Source organism: Corvus moneduloides, chromosome 3, assembly GCF_009650955.1.
Source record: "Corvus moneduloides isolate bCorMon1 chromosome 3, bCorMon1.pri, whole genome shotgun sequence".
NCBI lineage: Eukaryota > Metazoa > Chordata > Aves > Passeriformes > Corvidae > Corvus > Corvus moneduloides.
Window position 1 is genome coordinate 121616451 of NC_045478.1, and position 15035 is coordinate 121631485.

At 48.3% G+C, this 15035-nt stretch overlaps 1 protein-coding gene across 6 annotated transcripts in view; it reads left to right on the forward strand.

Moving 5' to 3' along the window:
• Positions 1-15035, forward strand: part of RALGAPA2 (Ral GTPase activating protein catalytic subunit alpha 2) — a 93331-nt gene that overhangs the window by 19026 nt on the left and 59270 nt on the right. For 4 of the 6 annotated variants that reach the window (XM_032104346.1, XM_032104347.1, XM_032104351.1 and 1 more), the window contains exons 12-24: positions 660-797; positions 1394-1542; positions 1714-1825; positions 2512-2749; positions 3264-3428; positions 4607-4747; positions 6038-6175; positions 6709-6791; positions 7635-7725; positions 7868-8047; positions 9886-10079; positions 10538-10636; positions 10884-11039. In XM_032104346.1, the coding sequence (XP_031960237.1) occupies positions 660-797; positions 1394-1542; positions 1714-1825; positions 2512-2749; positions 3264-3428; positions 4607-4747; positions 6038-6175; positions 6709-6791; positions 7635-7725; positions 7868-8047; positions 9886-10079; positions 10538-10636; positions 10884-11039 (1884 nt within the window). The remainder of the gene's footprint in view (positions 1-659; positions 798-1393; positions 1543-1713; positions 1826-2511; positions 2750-3263; positions 3429-4606; positions 4748-6037; positions 6176-6708; positions 6792-7634; positions 7726-7867; positions 8048-9885; positions 10080-10537; positions 10637-10883; positions 11040-15035) is intronic. The other 2 variants (XM_032104348.1, XM_032104350.1) reach the window with 2 other exon arrangements.

Consider the following 15035-nt stretch of genomic DNA (forward strand, 5'->3'; position numbering starts at 1 on the left):
TCAGTTGTGGTTATTCCCTGCCTGCAAAATACGACAGCAGGAGCTTCAGGGAAGAAACTCTGACAGGTTCTGCAGTGCTGAAATTGACTGTCTGCTGGCCTAAGGCACGGAGAACTGTTTCATTTTGGTGGTGCTTAAAAATTTGACAGTATGTATTAATTCGTGCATACTGGATGAAACATTTGGAACTGGACACTTTCCTTAGTCTAGGAAATGAAAGCATAGATACACCGGACATCATCTTTTAATACCCTGTTTTGAACCGTCAGCAAGGGTTCTTTGACACTCTTGATGCTGTTTAAAGGGAACTTTTCTAGTACTGAGGAAGATGTTTGATTTGTAAAACAGTGAGAATTACAAGGTTTTTTACTTTATTTGCTAGAGAATTTATAGTTTTGCCAGACTTAAATTCAAGTGTTACTACAAGCAGTTACTACAAAAAGTGGTGTAAGACATTTTAAGTCACGTACTTCCTAAAACTTCAGTGGGCCTTTAAATTCCACGTTTGGAAATTAAGAAGCAATAGACAGGAATTCCCTTCGGGAGTGAACGTATGCGGCGATAATTCCCTCATTTTTGCTGCTGGCCTCAGGGATGGTTTTGTCTCAGTCTGGGTGCGTTCCTTTCTGCCCTGTCACTAACCGGGCTGTGTTTGGCAGCTTTCCTCGGAGGCCTCCGGGCACAAGCGCTCCTCCAGCTGGGGCAGGACCTACTCCTTCACCAGCGCCGTCAGCAGGGGTTGCGTGCTGGAAGACGAGGACAGGGATGTGAAAGCTGGTGCCCAGGCTGCGCTGCAGGTGTGCTGGGGGGGAGCGAGGGGGACACGCTGTGACCTACCTGGTCACGGAACTTATGCTGCAAATTCTGTTACAATCTCCCAGGTGGAGGAAAAGAACTACCAGGGCTTGATTGGTTTTGTAAGGCACAACTTGGACTTCGTGTATCACTCTAAAACATGCATGTCAAACCATGTGACCGCATCTTAAAGCCAGATATCCATATTTTAATGTGGGAAGGTTAATTTCTTTTCCTACTGCAGGTACTAGGAATTAATCAGAAACCATGCATTTAGTTTTGCCAAGCTTCATTTATTGAAAATACTGGTGGCTGTTTAAGTATATGATGGCAGGAAATGAGTGGCTGTAGGAATGTCCTCTTTCCTGCCCAAGCAGAAGAGACACCCACAGACCCCGTACTGAGCCTTGGTGGGTCTGCGATGCCACCTGGCTGCTTGCTGGAATAACACAGGAAAATAAAGTGATGGGTAAAACCAGACACTTGCCCTAAGGACAGGGAAAGGTTTAACTACAGGAGCATGAGGGTTTTGTTGTGAGTCTCGGCCTGTTTTCATTCCTAACACTGTGCAAATGGACTGTCAATGCCTCTGTCGAAGGTATTCCTGACAAACTCGGCGAATGTTTTCCTGCTGGAGCCGTGCACTGAGGTCCCTGTGCTGCTGAAGGAGCAAGTGGATGCTTGCAAAGCTGTTCTCAGCATCTTCAGGCGCATGATAATGGAGCTGTCAATGAACAGAAGGACGTGGTAAGATTAGTAGGGCATCATTTAAGAGAAAAAGTTTTTGCAGTCAGCAGCCACCTAAGGTGTTTTGCACGTGATCTGTAAAGTCTGAAGTCTGACCTCGTTCTCAATAAATAAGGCTTGCTAGAGGACAATGAGCGGTGCACTAACAGAACACGTTTTGTTTTGGATCAGGGAACAGATGCTGCAGGTACTCCTCAGAATAACAGAAGCTGTGATGCAGAAGCCAAAAGAGAACCAGCCAAAGGACACATTTGCTCAGAGCATGGCGGGGCTGCTGTTCCGAGTGAGTGAGTGGGGCTGCTTGGTCTGTTCTGGCACAAGTGCCCGCGGTTTCAGTCGAGTACTGTGAAACCTGCTTGTGTTACTATGGAGGAGGGGTTTTTCCTGTTTTGCTAGTAATTGTTTTGTAAACTGTTCCTAGCGGAGGGGGAGCTGGGTTTGCCCCGCTCTTCAGGGCTCCGTTACAAAGCCTGGTAGCACGGGCAGGCATGGCCTCTGTGGGATATTTTCAGTGAGTGTCTCTAAAGTGTAAGATTCAAGTAACTGTTTTCCTAAAAGTCCAGGTGGCAAATCAGAACTGAGTCATGCTGAGGGAGAGAGACATTTATGCTTCCTGCTGTACTTCCAGCCTGGACAGCGTACTGGGCGTGTAGCACCGCCCCAGAGCTTGGTCCCTGCTGCTGTTCTGTGGGTGTGGGACAGCTCTTCATTCATTCCGCTGTTGCTGTACAGCCTGTTAACATTTAGACAGCCTGAAAGATTTCTAGATTTCGTTCAGTAACTTTGGCCACTTCTATTCCTGGGAGTGTTTTTTGAAGGATAATAGCGCTGCACATCAGCTGTGCCTCACGAAGAGCCCGTGCTGATGTGCGGGTCGGAGCCGGCTCCGTCGGTGCGTGGGCTGGGCTTGGCATGCTGAACCCATCTTGTCAGACCTGCCCAAGCTGCCACTGGTGTCTCTTCCCTCAGACCCTCATTGTGGCTTGGATCAGAGCAAACCTGAGCGTGTACATCTCTCGGGAGCTGTGGGATGAGCTGCTCAGTGTCCTGTCCGCCCTGACGGACTGGGAGGAGCTCATCAACGAGTGGGCCAACATCATGGACTCCCTGACAGCAGTCCTGGCCAGGACCGTGTACGGCGTGGAGATGACAAACCTGCCCCTGGACAAGCTCAGTGAGCAGAAGGAAAAAAAGCAGAGAGGCAAAGGTTAGTCTTTGTGCTTCAGTGCTTTTTGTATCGAGGCAGTTAAATATCGAAGCTTAAGCTTAAAAATTAATGTAACATTAAACACTGCTTAATCTGCTCTTAGAACCTGTTTAATCAAATGTGAAGCACTTTGGGTTTGTGTATTGTCATCCTTCACTGGGGAGGAGAGGTGGGTTGGGGTCAGGCTGTTTGGCAGGCTGGGGTCAGCACCTACAGTCAGTGCTTTCTGGGAAGCAGAAGTGAGACGTGGTTCCTGTGCTGTAGGCTGACACAGGCAACTCTGAAAATTCCTTTGCGTGTGTTTTTGGTAAGGTTTCTAATTTACAGTATTTTAGCTGCTCTTACATTGAAATCGATGTGTGTGGTGAAGCACCAGTTGGTTTTCATTAATAGTAGAGGTTAATCTGTGTGGTTTAAAGTATTAATATTTGTCATGTCCGAGTCCATTCGTACTTCAGCAAAAATACGTGCCAAAGCGTCCAGTGCCGGCAAATTTTGTGTTCTTCATCTCCAGGTGGTGTTCTGGAGCCTCAGAAGACAGCTGTAGTAGGAAGATCTTTTTCATTAAGCTGGAAAAGTCATCCTGAAGTTGTGGAGCCAATGAGATTCAGAAGTGCCACAACCTCTGGGGCCCCAGGAGTGGAGAAAGCAAGAAATATCGTCCGTCAGAGAGCCACAGGTTAGACCACAGCTAAGTGCTCTGGTACCCAAACACGCAGTCACACGCGGGCTTTAAATCTGCCTTTGAGGGGTGGCTGCTGCCAAAAGCAACTTAATTATTAACTGCCCCATCAGAGAGGTTGCATGTCCGTGTTTGGAATGTCTTGGCCGGTGTGAATCACAGAGTCAAGGTCCTTTGGGAAAGTCTGTACGTAAGCTTTTAGCTACAGGACACCGAATTGTGAGTTAAACCTGTGCACATTAGGGGCTTTTCTAGAGAAGTACGTTGCTGTTTTTATTGGTTCCTAAGAAAGCATCTGCTGCTGGCAGGCACATAACAGATACTGATACAACTATTTCCTGGGAGCACAGGGTAAACCAGGCGTTTAGTAAATAATTTTATCCTTTCATAGTCACTTTGTTTGCTCTCTTTTTCTTGGCATGATGAGATTTTTCTCTCACGTTTGCTTCTGGAGAGAGGAACGCAGGAGAAGGGAGGCTGGGGTGAGGAATGCTGAGGGGCAATGACAGAGAGCCCAGACGTGGAACAGATCCTGGTTTGTTCAAGCATTTCAGCAGTCTGAACCTGGCCTCTCTCTGTGCCATGGCAGCGTGTTTCCACGTGCCAATTCACTGGGGCAGACTCCCCTGGAAATCCCCTCCTTCGAGCAGGAGCCGCTGGGCTGCACAGCTCCCTGCCTGGTTCCTCACCAGGAGAGCTGGAAGGAGGGAGGACACTCGGTGTGGTTTGTGGCTGCAGGCTCCATAGCCGAGCCCCCAGTCTGCATCACAGAGCACTTTGGCAGTGGAGTCAGTTCAATCTGAGCTTCGTTTCTGAATCCAGCAAGTCCCTGTTTGTGCTCCGGTGGAGGGTTCTCTCAACTGCTGCAAAACATTTTCCTCCTTGACACCCTGCCAGAGCAGTAGGGAGAACCTGGAAGTGTTGATCCAGGGCTTTTCTTGTTTCTGTGTGTTCAGATTAAAGGCACTTCCACGCTTGCTGTGGATCAGAAATCCCTGATTATCTCCCTTTCAGTGTGAACACCATATTAACTTGTGTCTTGGGGAGAAACTCCTGGGCTTACTGTTGTAAAGCTTTATCCCAGAACATTGGGTTTTGTTGTGTTGTGACACTCAGAGCTGCAGTATTTCATTATGTTGCCTGACGTAATCATTGCTCTATTTTTTTCCTGTAAGCTAAGCGAAGCCAGTCTATCAGCAACTGTGTCCATCTGTATGAGGCTTTGCCAGCTACTAAAAGTGTACCTCTTCTGCTTCACACTGTGAGCTCTCTCTTCCCTGGTATCTCTTACACCTCTTGCTCTCACAGACTGTCAGGTACTGTACTTTAAAGTCCTCTTTTATATCGATGTCCTTTATATTTTTGAACTGCTCTCTGTCCATTCCCTTTCTGTCTGGTTGGTTCTTCTCGGAACGTTTGCGGTGCTGCAAGCAAAGCAACTTTTGTTCGTGTTGGTGTTGAAGGTTGCCATCAATTACAGTTAGATCTGTATTGCCTAGTAACTAAAGTAAAAATTCCTGAGTTTCGCTTCTGGGAGCGATCTGTGGCTCCCGAGTCCTACCCAGAGTTGTTACCTGCAGCAGCAAGAGAAGGAGAGTTTTGCGTGTGGCGCTTTATGGCCCTTGAGGGGCTCCTGCTCTGTGGAACACCTTGGGCGCATTTTCATCTTGAGTTGTCTTAGGGGGAACGCTGAACTTGTTCCAGGTGGTGAATTGCATTGAATGTTCTGTTTTATTGCTTTCTGTGAGACACTGGAAGTCAGCTGAAGTCAGTCAATACCAGAAACGTTGGTTTTTGGCACGCATGCCTCCCAAGATGACTTTCTGAAATACCGGCGGTGTTTATCGAGCAGCAAAGCAACATTAAAACTTGCACTCTGCTGGATGGAAACACTGGGGTGTTACTAGTTTTTTGTGGGTTTTTTCCAAAATGCTAAGAAAAATGCATTTCTACGAGTGCCGTGTTGCTCCCTAATCTCAAGAGTTCCTGTTGCTCCTTCCCTAGCATGTCGGTTTACTTTCTCTTTGAAATTTTCATGCCTCTCTCCCCTCCTTTTGTTTCTCATTTGCAGTTACAGCCAAACCAAAAGCTGTCTGGTTGGGTTTGTCCTCACAAGCTGAAGCCAAGTTACATGTAGTTCCGAGCTTTCTTTTTTCCTCTGAGTTTGTGTCTTTCTTTACTCCTCTCTTCCCCTCTTTCTGGCGGCGCTCAGGGAGCGCAGCCACCTTCTCCCCACACTGCATTTAAGGGAGTTTTGCTGCCTCTGCTCTGTTCATTCTGTTTCCAGAACGAACAGGAACCGGCTGGGGTCTCCAGCACTGAAAACCCAGCTTTGTTCACCGGCCCTCCTCCCTCCTTCCTGTCAACCCCCAAAGCCGCTTCTGTCCTTTTCTAGACCTTTTACACTGCTCCTGTGTCTCTCTCTAAACTTTACAGTTTTTCTGAGGGTATTTTTGTAGAACTTAAATTAGAACTTGAAAGTTTTACCTTGGGAATTTTAAATATTGGCAAGGGTCACTTTTCCATAGAGCTTTCTTAGGCAAGGAGTTCACACGTGTGTATATATGAGCTCCTGCAAATATTTTATGTTGTCATTAAATCAACAGAAGTCGAAGAATCTCAACAGCTGGAAAGTTCAGAAGCAACAGAAGCTGCAGGCTCGTTTGCAGACCAAGAGCAGCAGCTAACTCGGAGTAGCAGCGCTTCAGATATTGCAGATCAGATTCCATCTGATTTTTTTCAAGGTAATTTTAATAAAATACGGCAATACTGTGTTTCTGAAACAAAAGTGTTGGGACTCATTCAGCCTCACAAATGCTGCTCTTACTTACTTTGGTTTCCAGCTCACCTCTGAGATGTTTTTTGTCTCGCTTTCTTAGCCACTACATAGTCGGTAAGTTGCTGGACCCTTGCGAGTTGTTGTTTTTAAGAAATGTAGAGACCACGAGTGCAGGATGTGACCTTTTGTAAAGCAGGGAGGCCAAAAATGGAACCTGGAATGTGTATGCATTTTGTATGGAACTCCTTGACTTTTTTCCCCCCTGACTTGCATTTAAATTTTGTGCATTCCAGCTGCGGTTGAAGTTGGGTTCCTTTCCTGTAAGTATGTTACGCTTCTGAAGGGTTTTTCAAAACGTCTTGTGTCCCATTTGAGTGTTGTATTGCCCTTAACTATAAACATGAGATGCGTAAACATCGCTGAAATTTACATGAGACGTGCTGTGTGTTTGGGTCCCACAAGTGTTTATACTTCTTGTTTCCTTTCTGAAACTTCTAGGTAAAAAGGCTGGAAATTCGGCTTCAGACTCCAGATCAGTTCAGGAAAATAAGGGATACACAAAGGAGCATGAAGCTGAGCAAGTAAGACAAACCTGAAAGTCATTACTGATAAGATTCTAGCAGTGTTTTCTTTCTGGTCAGGTGCCTTTTAGCATTTAGAAAGTCCGGGAAGTGAACGTGTGAAAAGTGATTAATCCCATTTCTAGCATGGAATCTGGAACTGAGCTGGAGCTGGTTGTTATCGTCCTGCTGGGTGTGATCAGTCTGTGTGTCTCCTGATCTCGTCAGCTGCCTCTGCAGGTGTATCTGTGTTCTAGTCCTACACAAGACTTCAGTCCTTTTTAAAAATATTAAACGTCAACAGGAGGTTCGTAACTTTTAGAAGATAAATAATTCATGGCTATTACAGAGCTACAGTACACTGGAATAAATGTTTGATGTAGTAAAAAGTACTGATGAAAATGCTTCTCTTCAGCACAGTTCCTATCACCAGCCGTGCATGGCAGATGTTAGTGTGAGTTGACATTAGCACAGGCAAACTTCATACATTTTTAATGGCAGCTTTTGAGTGAACGGTTGGAACAACAAATGACTCAGCCTGATCATCTTTGCGAAATATGAAGGGCTGAAAGATTTTTTTATACCTTAACAGATGATTTCAGCTGTGTTTGAAAAGCACAGGTAAAAAATCCTGCTTGTTGGCGTGAGAAGCGAGGTTGTGGAAAGGAGGGTAAAGACTGAGATGGGAAAGCCTGATGTTTTCCTGAAGACATTGCGGAGCGCTTGGGCAGTCTGAATATTCCTGAGAATGTCTTGACCGGGTTGTAGCTAATTTCTCGTGACTGCATGGGCGTGAAATTTGCTGGCTGGAATGTGGCACAGTTCTAGAAGCCGTATATGCTGAGGTGAATTTTTTCTCTGCAGGTGCTAGTGTGGAGGAGCAGCAGTACAGCGGAGTTAGATCTGAAAGCAGACTTGCAGCAACCACACGGGTATTACGGAGAGAGAGAGAAAAGTGAGTGTTTCCCTCAAGTGCGGCAGCCGAAATCAGCGTTGTGATTTTGTTGCAGACGGCCGAGCCGCGTTTCCGGGGCGCTCTGCTGCTGCAGCCCTCGGGCGCAGGCGTGAGCCCGGGGCTGTGCTCTTTGTGGCCGCAGGTGAGAGCGTGAGCAGCGACACGTCCCTGGGCTGCGGGGCCGACGTGGACATCGCGCTCGTGGCCTGGCAGGCGGCCGAGGATGACCCCGAGGCCGGGGCGGCCACGGGAATGGGCGCGGACCCTGCGGCGCCGCGCTGGCTCCAGCTCAGCCCCTCGCAGGAGCCGGCCAACCTCACAGGTACTGCGGGCCCCAGACCGGGTATGAGCTCGCCCTTGTGTGCCCCAAAGAGGAGCTTGGGCTCTTCACTTGGCTTATACGGCACCAAGTGCCCTTCATCGTGCTCATTCAGAATTGTTTTGCCCACCCAGAGTTGAAAGAATTTGAATCGTCAATTTATTTGCCAATAAATGATTCAGAAAGCCACCACCCAGCTGAAGATAACTGGGCTTCTTATGGTGCCAGAGCACCGCTGCCCAGCTGGGCTGCAGTAGCTGGTCGCTCATGGGCCTGCCCCGCTGTTCAAGTACAATACACTAATTTTCATGTCAAGCGAATGGGTTTTATTTCACAGCAGAATGGTCTGAGGAAGTGTCTTACTGTATTTTTTGACTGATAGGGAATAAGTGGTTCATTCTTTGCCATTTGTAAAGGTACCTTTCATCTAGTGGTGTGAGTCAGATGTTAGTTAGGTCAGGAACCTAATGCAGCAACGTGGGAATATCTTACAGGCTGGTTTCCTAATGGATGCACAGTTGCAAGGGTGTCTTTTTTATATCCACTTTTCCTTTGAAATGTCTGTGCTTTAGCGAACCAGCACAGCCACTCCAGCAGCTCAGAATGCTGCTGTAAGAAAGGTACTACTGCCCGTGGTAGGGGTGATCGTGTATGATAAATGCATTGTTTATGGCTGTGGCGCAAGAATTGCTCCTTTTGAGGGCATGAAGAGAAAGGATCACGTGTAGTAACCCGGAGGGTAATGTGGAGGGAAAGGAGAAGTGGGGTAGCAGATGTGTCACTGCCCAGCAGAGCCAAAGCGCCCCTCTCTGCATTCCTGCTTCTCACCCAAGGCACGGCTTTGCTTTGCTGGGGAAGCCTGATGGGGTAAGGCAGAACAATGCTGACGCCACCACTGAGCAGCAGAGATGCCATTTCCCTGAGCACAGATCCGTAGAAGATCATTCTAATGTTCTTAAGAAATAACATCTGGTTTAGCACCTTGGAACTTTGTAATGCTACCACACAAAAAGTGGAAGAAAATTCCCTAAGTTGTTCTTAGATATATTCAAACGTAAGAGCCTCTGAAATGCCTTTTATTTCACTAACCTTCCTCTAGTCCTCTGAGGACATGAGTTATTTCCTTCTGCCTGTGCAGAGGTTTCCTGCAATGTCCCTCCACACCCCTTGGCTGCTGCAGGTGCACCCAGAGCACGGGTGTGCTCCCGCCTGCGGACAGGAGAGCTGCTACCAGCTCTGGTCACTAAAATGTGCACTTCAGTGCGGGATTGGGTTTGTACTGCTTAAGAACACGGATTCCATTAGCCTGACAGTCTCCTCCAAGCCCTGCTCTCTGTGCACTCTGCTCTCGCAGGAGCTGCTCTGTGTGAGTGGTGATGCCTGAGCACATTCCTCAGGACTCTTCAGCCATGGCTTTTTATTCTTCTGCCTGGTTGTGGTGCCAGGTCTTGCTACGCTGTGTGGTCTTAAAAAAAAAGAAGTGACTTCTATAAATACAGAAACATTACCTGTAAGAGCCAGTTACTGACTGAATGCATCCCTCAGGTGCATGCATGTTGCATTTGACTGCATTTGCCTGCCTGTTGAAAAGCCCTCTGGGGGTGGGGACGGTGTGGTGTGGCAGTGCTGTGGCACTGTCACCTGCGAGCCCCTTTGCCTATGTTTGCTGCCGTGTTTTTCTTTGACTCACAAGAAGCTTCAGCAATGAAAGAGAGATTTTGGGGAGAGAAACCTTTTGAGATGGAAGACGGTTAGAAGGAGTAATGGCCAGATTTTGTTGACCAAATTCATACTTACTCTGCGTTTCTGACTTGTGGAAATGGAACACTTTAAATTGACAGACAGTAGCGAGTTCCTGGCTGACGACTGCAGTATAATTGCTGGTGGAAGCCTTATTGGTTGGCATCCTGATTCTGCTGCTGTGTTGTGGAGGAGGATCCTGGGAATTCTTGGAGATGTGAACAACATACAGTCACCTAAAATCCACGCAAAAGTTTTCGGCTACCTTTACGAGCTGTGGTATAAACTTGCAAAGGTATGTGGTACTTAGAGCTAATGACAGCGGTGTGTTTCTTTTGCTGTGGTTCAGCGTTGGCACCTGCAGCGTGAGCATGGCATGGGGAGGGTTCTGTCGTAAAGGAAGCTTTATCTTGCTTGGTTTCCTGTAGCTAGCTCCAATAGGGAGTCCTGTCCAATGACGGGAGAATTTAAATGGGGTGAGGAAACAGCAGCAAAGAAGAAAGAAGTACAGGCCTTGGTGTTTGTGTAAAGGCCCATGGTGTGACTCAAACTGGTGGTGTTTGCTTTGGCCAGGGAGCAGCAGCATAGAACAAGCTTTCCTCGGTGGCTTTAGCTGAAGTGGGAACTCTGTATAGCACCGGGTGTAGCACCTGAATGTAAATGAAGTAAAATTAGAACATAATCATGTGAAAAAAAGAGCATTAAAACAGTGAGACACTGGTTTTATTAACGCTCTGCTTCAAAAACCATTAGATCCGGGACAACCTGGCTATCAGCGTGGACAATCAGTCGACTCCCTCTCCTCCTGTCCTCATCCCTCCTCTCAGGATATTTGCTTCATGGCTCTTCAAGGTTAGTGCTGAAATTCTCACACATGAGTATTTTCCTCCATGTCAGAGCCGAGTTGGCCTGTATTTAGTTGCCTTATTTTTGCCTTTTACCATCGCTGCTGTCTAAGACAGCAAGTGCCCTCTGAAGGCTCTTTGGAGCTGGGTATAACTGTATGTGTGCTTTTTTGTGGGAGAGCTGCTGGCGAGGCAGCTTTGCCTTGGCTGGCTGGTGGGGAAAGCAAGGAGTGATGCGGGTGTTGTTGTTGCAGGCAGCCACGCTGCCCAGCGAGTACAAGGAGGGGAAGCTGCAGGCGTTCCGGCTGCTCTGTGCCATGATGAGCCGGCGCCAGGACCTGCTGCCCAACTCCGACTTCCTGGTGCACTTCTACTTCGTGCTGCGCCTGGGCCTGACCAGCGAGGACCAGGTAGGAGCCTTGCTTCCTGTGCCACCGCTCCCTGCGTGCCCTCCTGAGTGCCCTGTGCCGTGGCAAACAGGATGTGCTGCCAAAACCCACTGCTGCTGCTGGGGATGGAAGCTGCTCCGGGTCTCCTGTCCTGGGGTGGCCTCGGGGATAAAGTGTTCCGTGCGAGGCGAGGAAAAGACTTACTCGAGCTGTCAGACGATGGTTGTCTCGGAGAAACAGCTCAGTGCTCGTAGAAACTCTTAGGAAATATTCTTTAGACAGAATAAAGATTATCTAAGAACGCCTCCAGGTTTTTATAGCTGCAGGAGTGAGAGCAAGGGCTGGAGCTCTGCTGGGGGTGGCAGCAGAAAGGGCACAGAATTTCCCCTCAGGAAATTCTGGGAGTTACTGTTGGTGCCTTTAGGAAACCAGCCAGGTTTGATCATTTCTGAGATGGAGGAGGGAAGGAAGGAAGGAATCACTACCGGACTCTTGCCCTTCAGTTTCCCTCCTGAAAAGTTAGAGCGGTTGGAAAATACTCCTTTTAAACAGATAAGAATAAAAAGGCAGGAGTTTTCTCCTGGAAAATCCTGGAAGTCCTGCTGCAGCTGCCCATCACTCCAGGGCTTCCCCGGGTGTTTTGCAGCCCCACACTGCGTGTCCCTCCATGATTTCCCTGGATATTTTGCAGACTGCTGCTGCTCTTTGTTCTTCCTCCCCGCTCTGGTGGCTGCGTCTGCCTCTTGGTGGCACACTTGACCACAGGTTTGCTGTTGTGCGTGCGTGTCCTTCCCGCTGTGCTTTCCTCAGCTGTGGAACTGCTGGGTGAGGTGATAACTGGCACTGCCTTGGAGCAAGGTGTTGATAGGAAGCAGGATCCTTATACCTGCTCCTCTATTTCCAGGGTGATTGGCTCCAAGGTGCTTGCTGGGCGCTCAGATAGCGGGAGCCTCTTTATCAGAGAGGGTGTGGAATCAGAGAGGGCCCAGGATTGCTGCAACAGGGATCCTGGCGTGCCCTCCAGGGTTTCAGTTAGTGCAAACCAAAATAAACTTGGGGGTGGACTTCTTAGCACACATTCGGTTTGTCTGCTAAGCACAGGCATAAATTTCTCCCTTTTTAGGAATGTTCACAGAAGGAAGGGAGTAGGAGGTGCCTCATGGAGGAATTTTCCTTCTGGATGGATCACTAGTGCAACTTTAGCGTTTATGTAGGAAAGCCACAGAAAGACAGCCCAGCTCCAGGAAATCACTTTGGCTGCTTCAGAAGAGCTTTTTAGGTGGTTGTGTAATTTAAAAGTGTCACAGTCAGAAACCTCTTTGACCTGAACAGTTTTCAATATTTTGGTTTGCATGACAAGTGTTTTTTGGAGCTGTAGTTCTCTTTTCACTCCTCACTTAGGGATGTGAGGATCTCCTAATCGCTGCTATGTTGTGTCGCTTTTGGTGTTGATAGAAAAACAAAATAATCCAATTTTGAGTATGTTATAAATGAGTACAGTGTTATTCCCAGCAAGCGCAGCCCAGCTTTGGTCTCGGGGGGTGCATAAAAGAGCAGTGTGAGGGTGTATTTTATAGGAGGCTCCCGCGGCGCTCCGAGCCCAGGATGTAGCAATTAGCTCGGCAGAGGAGACGGTGGGGTAATGAGCTGCAGCTAATTTGTCCACGTGGAAGTGTCTAACAACAAACATCCCTGGAGAAGCGAACAATTCCGTGTGAGGATTGCATCACCTTTCCAGGTGGGAGCAGCCCTGGCACAAATGGCTGCCGTGTGGAGCGAGCCGTGGTCAGGGGGCGCCGGGAGGGGCCTGGGGCCAAGGGACCATCTGTGGGGTGCCTCCCTCCTGGCCCGCTCCAGCCAGTGGCATTGCTCTGCTGCTGAGGGGGCCTGGGGTTTTTTCCTGGTTTTTCATGAATGAAGTTCGTCAAGGCTCACAGCCTTCCCTCCCTGGCCTCCAGCATGAAGGAAGGAGAAGTGGCATGTTCACTGCCACACTGGGGGTTAGTGAAGGTGGTTTACCCATGCTTAGGCAATGGAAAGATCAGGAAATGTTGCTGGGGTGCGGTTTGTAGGGATGCTGTGGGGTGGCCTGCTGCAGTTTGGGGGAGGCATAGCTGCCTTCTGCTGCCAGCTGAGCCTGATGGCTGGAAAACTCCTATTCCAGCAATTGCAACTAGGTGTGTCTTTTGATTCAGATAATAAATACAGCTTTTTTGGTTAACCCAAAACCTAACGCTGCAATGCACAGCTTTTGCAAATACCTGAACCAGGAAAAGAAATGTATTCTGTTATTGCTGGTTTAGTACTGCTGCTGGCTGTTTACCATAGCAGTACCTTTTGCTTCATTCACATGGAAAAGTCTCCTTGCTCCATAGCTTCCTCCTATTTGCTGAAGACCAGAAGTACCAAAATACAATCACAAACAGCTTCTCAGAAGATCAGCTGTTGAGAAAATTGTGGTTCTTCATCTCTGGTCTTTCTGGTACTTACATAATCCTTTGAGATTGCTGGTGGTTTTCTCCTAAGAATCCTGTGGATTTTTGTGACACAAAAATTTCCTATTTCTGTCTAAATTTCCACTTGTAGTTTGAGAGGAGAAGGCCGTGCAGGTGAGGTGCTTAACCTTGGAGGGACACTGTAAAAAGAGGCAGGTTTTCAATCCTTTTTCAAGTTCCAGCCCTCGGCTGTTCAGTGTAATTTTTTAGCCAGTCTCGCCCTCCTGCCAGGGTGAGCAACACTGAGGTGTTGCCTGCAAAGTGACCGAGGGGGTCAGTTGTATTCCTGACTTTGGGAGTGAGTGTAAGAAATAAAATTAGTAAAAGTATGGTGGTACTTACTTGGCAGAGTACCCCTGGGACAGGATGCTTACATTTTTTAGAGAACATAGTCAAAGGTGGGAACTTCTGAGGCTCTCTGTGGAAAGGACAATGGACAGCCAAGGAAGGAGACGCTGCTGGCGGCTTTTTCAGTTCAGCGATATGAAGAGCAGAACAAGCTTTAAATATGGAATGAGAGGAAAATCGCCCCAGTCCAGCCAAGCTGGCAGATGTCCTGGGTGATTAAATGTCAGCACACGCAGCAGGCCTGCCCGTGGAGCGCAGCCTGGCTGCAGCCCCGGCCCTCAGCAGCTTTGTTTCAGCTCGATTCCTTTGAGCAGTGCAAGGATGCCGTGGACGAGCTGCTCTGTCGGTAGCGGTGGCGAGGAGCCGGTGCCCGTTGTCCGTGGCCTCTGTGTTTGTTCTGAGTGCGCTGTCGGTGATTACGGAAAGGAAGCTGCGGCAGCTCTGCGGTGAGCTTCCGTAGAAACGCTGCCTCGAGCTCTCTGCGTGGGAAATGGCTCATTTATAATAGGAAGCGGTTTGCAGTAGAGCTGCTACCGGAGGAGTCATTAATTACCTGTTCGTATTAACGTTGGTCTGACATTAAAAAAGCCCCAACATTTGTGGGCTTTTGTATCTTTGTGTCCAGTTGCTGTTACTCAGCAGCCAGGAGCAGTGCACAGCAGCAGTAGCCTTGTGAAGGTGCAGTAAATGAGTAGCTTTGCTTTTGTCCCCTGTGGAATGGGTGCTTCTTGCCTGGATTTCTGCCTGATGGCGCTGCACATGAGGACCCTTGGTTGTACAGAAAGCATAGTGCTGTTTAGATTCTTTCCCAGACTGCCATTTAAAAGGAAATAACCTTAATGTAGCCTATTAAGGCTTAGATTCCCCTGTTTCAGCTTCTCGAGGCTTCTTTCCAATGGCCACCATGATTTTCTCCCTCTTTTAATCCACCCCCTATCTCATTCTCTGTGGAAAATTTGCCTGTGCGCTCCCATTATGTGCTTTGAGTGCTTTGAAAAAGTGTTAACGGACAGCACGTTTCCAGTAGGGACAAACAAAAGTCCAAATGCCAGGGTCTCACAGGAACTCTCACATCCCCCTCTGCTCGCCCCAAGCAGGCTAAGTGGGAAGCGCTGGAGAAAATAGCTGCAAGATTGACTGGAAGCAAGGGGGGCAGCCGGGTCCTGCCAGTTGC